General features: G+C 38.5%; 1 protein-coding gene across 1 annotated transcript in view; it reads left to right on the forward strand.

The window, feature by feature from the left end:
- Positions 1 to 2,062, forward strand: part of ppat (phosphoribosyl pyrophosphate amidotransferase) — a 9,207-nt gene extending 7,145 nt beyond the window's left edge. The window contains exons 10-11 of the mRNA XM_035653548.1: positions 980 to 1,100; positions 1,237 to 2,062. Of these exons, the coding sequence (XP_035509441.1) occupies positions 980 to 1,100; positions 1,237 to 1,406 (291 nt within the window). The 3' untranslated portion in view covers positions 1,407 to 2,062. The remainder of the gene's footprint in view (positions 1 to 979; positions 1,101 to 1,236) is intronic.
- Positions 2,063 to 2,072: the final 10 nt, after the last annotated feature.

Below are 2,072 nucleotides of genomic sequence, written 5' to 3' on the forward strand. Positions count from 1 at the left end.
TATATATATATTATATATATATAATGAAATAATACAATGCTTTAATAATGGTCCCTAACCTGGGGAACGGGAACCCAAGAAAGGTTTGAGGATAATTTTGAGGAGAGATAATAAAAAGGAAAACATCAACACTAAACAAAATTACATTTCTGTATTACATTTCTGTAATCTTGCTTTTGTCTTGTGAATAACTGGATGATTATTGTTGTTGTTATTATTATTATGTCTTTAGGGCTCTTAAAAATGATTGAAAATAAATCTTCCTGCAGTGTTTTATAGTAGATGCACACCACCTCGCCTGTAATTAACTACACTGATGTCAGAAGAAATTATTACACTTTTCTGAAATATAAGGATTAATAACCATCAGTGAATAGGAGCAATGCTGCTACAATGCTGTGAGCCAACTGTTCAAACCAGATCAGGCTGATTTAGCTCAGCAGGCGATTGATTGATATCATATTAAATCAGAGCAGCACATTGCAGAGCCGGGGGGGGAACAAACCCCTTGAAATTTGTACACGTTGGGAAAAATAAACACAAACGGCCCAATCTATCATAGGTTTTAATACACGGACAAAGACAAGTAAATCTAGATTATTAATGTTTTCCTGTGCTGTAAAACATATCTGTAGTTAAAGTCTGAGCAGTTGAGACAGTGGTTCCCAATCTTTTTCCTTTTAAAGGACCCCTTTTCTATTGTTTAATAAACTGACGACCCCTGACTGAGTGGCATATTTTATGGAGATTTCATATTATATTCAAAACTGTAAACTGAACCCAAACAGTGACTGCAATAAGTTTGTGTAAAACGAGTGATTTGGATGAATTTTGAGCAGATTATTAGTCTATATTAGTATTCTGTTTGTTCTCATTGTTGTCCTGTATTATTAACGTTACGTGGTGAAGCCAAAGGCTATTTTCCACATGTGGACAATAAAGTTCTTAACTAACAAACATGGTATTTTCTCCTTGACAGGTCCACATCAGGGTTGCCTCTCCGCCGATCAAGTTCCCATGCTACATGGGCATCAATATTCCAACCAAGGAGGAGCTTATCGCCAACAGGCCAGAGTTCCAGGACATTGCTGGATACATCGGTGAGTACCAATACAGTGGTACATCTCACTGACAGTGTTCAGTAAGTGTGCCATCTTCTCACTCAATCTTCACTACCTTATTGTGGCTTCATAGTGAGTTCAGTGATTCTCAGTTAACACTTGAACTGTCATACAGGTGCTGACAGTGTCCAGTATCTGACTGTGGAGGGCCTGGTATCAGCTATCCAGGAGGGAATCTCCTCCCTCCAGAAGGACGAAATGATCGGCTCCAACAAGTCCAACAAGAGAGTGGGCCACTGCACTGCCTGCCTGACTGGGAAATATCCAGTGGAGCTCGAGTGGTGACTGGTGAACCAACGCCATGACCAACAGTGGTTACAGCAGCAGTAGTGTGGATTTACTGCAAGCTCCCACAAGCTGATACATACGAATAAAGTGTTCTCTGTAGACTGGAAAAGAACTGTTGGGCATCACAGTGATATCTGGGACATTGAGACTGATTTAATACACAAACAGCATGCGCTTTCTCTACAGAGGGTTGTTTTACTGCTCAGATCTCTCACTTAACTTGAATATGTTGCTTTTGATGACCTCCAGTGGTTGCAGTCTTAACTTGCTGCAGTGACGTAAGTCTGTTTTTACCACATCCTGATATCACTAAAGTGATTACAGCTGCACGTCTCACCACACAACACTAATGCTTTTGGTTTTTTGAAGGTTACCATGTAAATGTATTGAGAAAAGCTCCAAAACTAGTTTTATGTTTTCACATTCCCAGCCTTAACAAAACAGGAGCATTAGAATTTGCTATGTCAGAAAAGAGCACAGGGCTAGTGACCAAAAAGAGAAGTTGTCTTTATGTTCCTTATAAATGTTATTTTCTACCTAACTAAAATTAACCATTATACTTATTTTTTAGTTTGAGTGTCAGATATTTTGTCTTCTCAACTTTAAATGTTACATGAATATATGGAAAAATGTAATAAACGAAGTGACTGCAATGGCAAGTGA

This window comes from Morone saxatilis, unplaced genomic scaffold (genome assembly GCF_004916995.1).
Source record: "Morone saxatilis isolate NCDOM2014 unplaced genomic scaffold, NCSU_SB_2.0 Contig12, whole genome shotgun sequence".
Taxonomy (NCBI): domain Eukaryota; kingdom Metazoa; phylum Chordata; class Actinopteri; family Moronidae; genus Morone; species Morone saxatilis.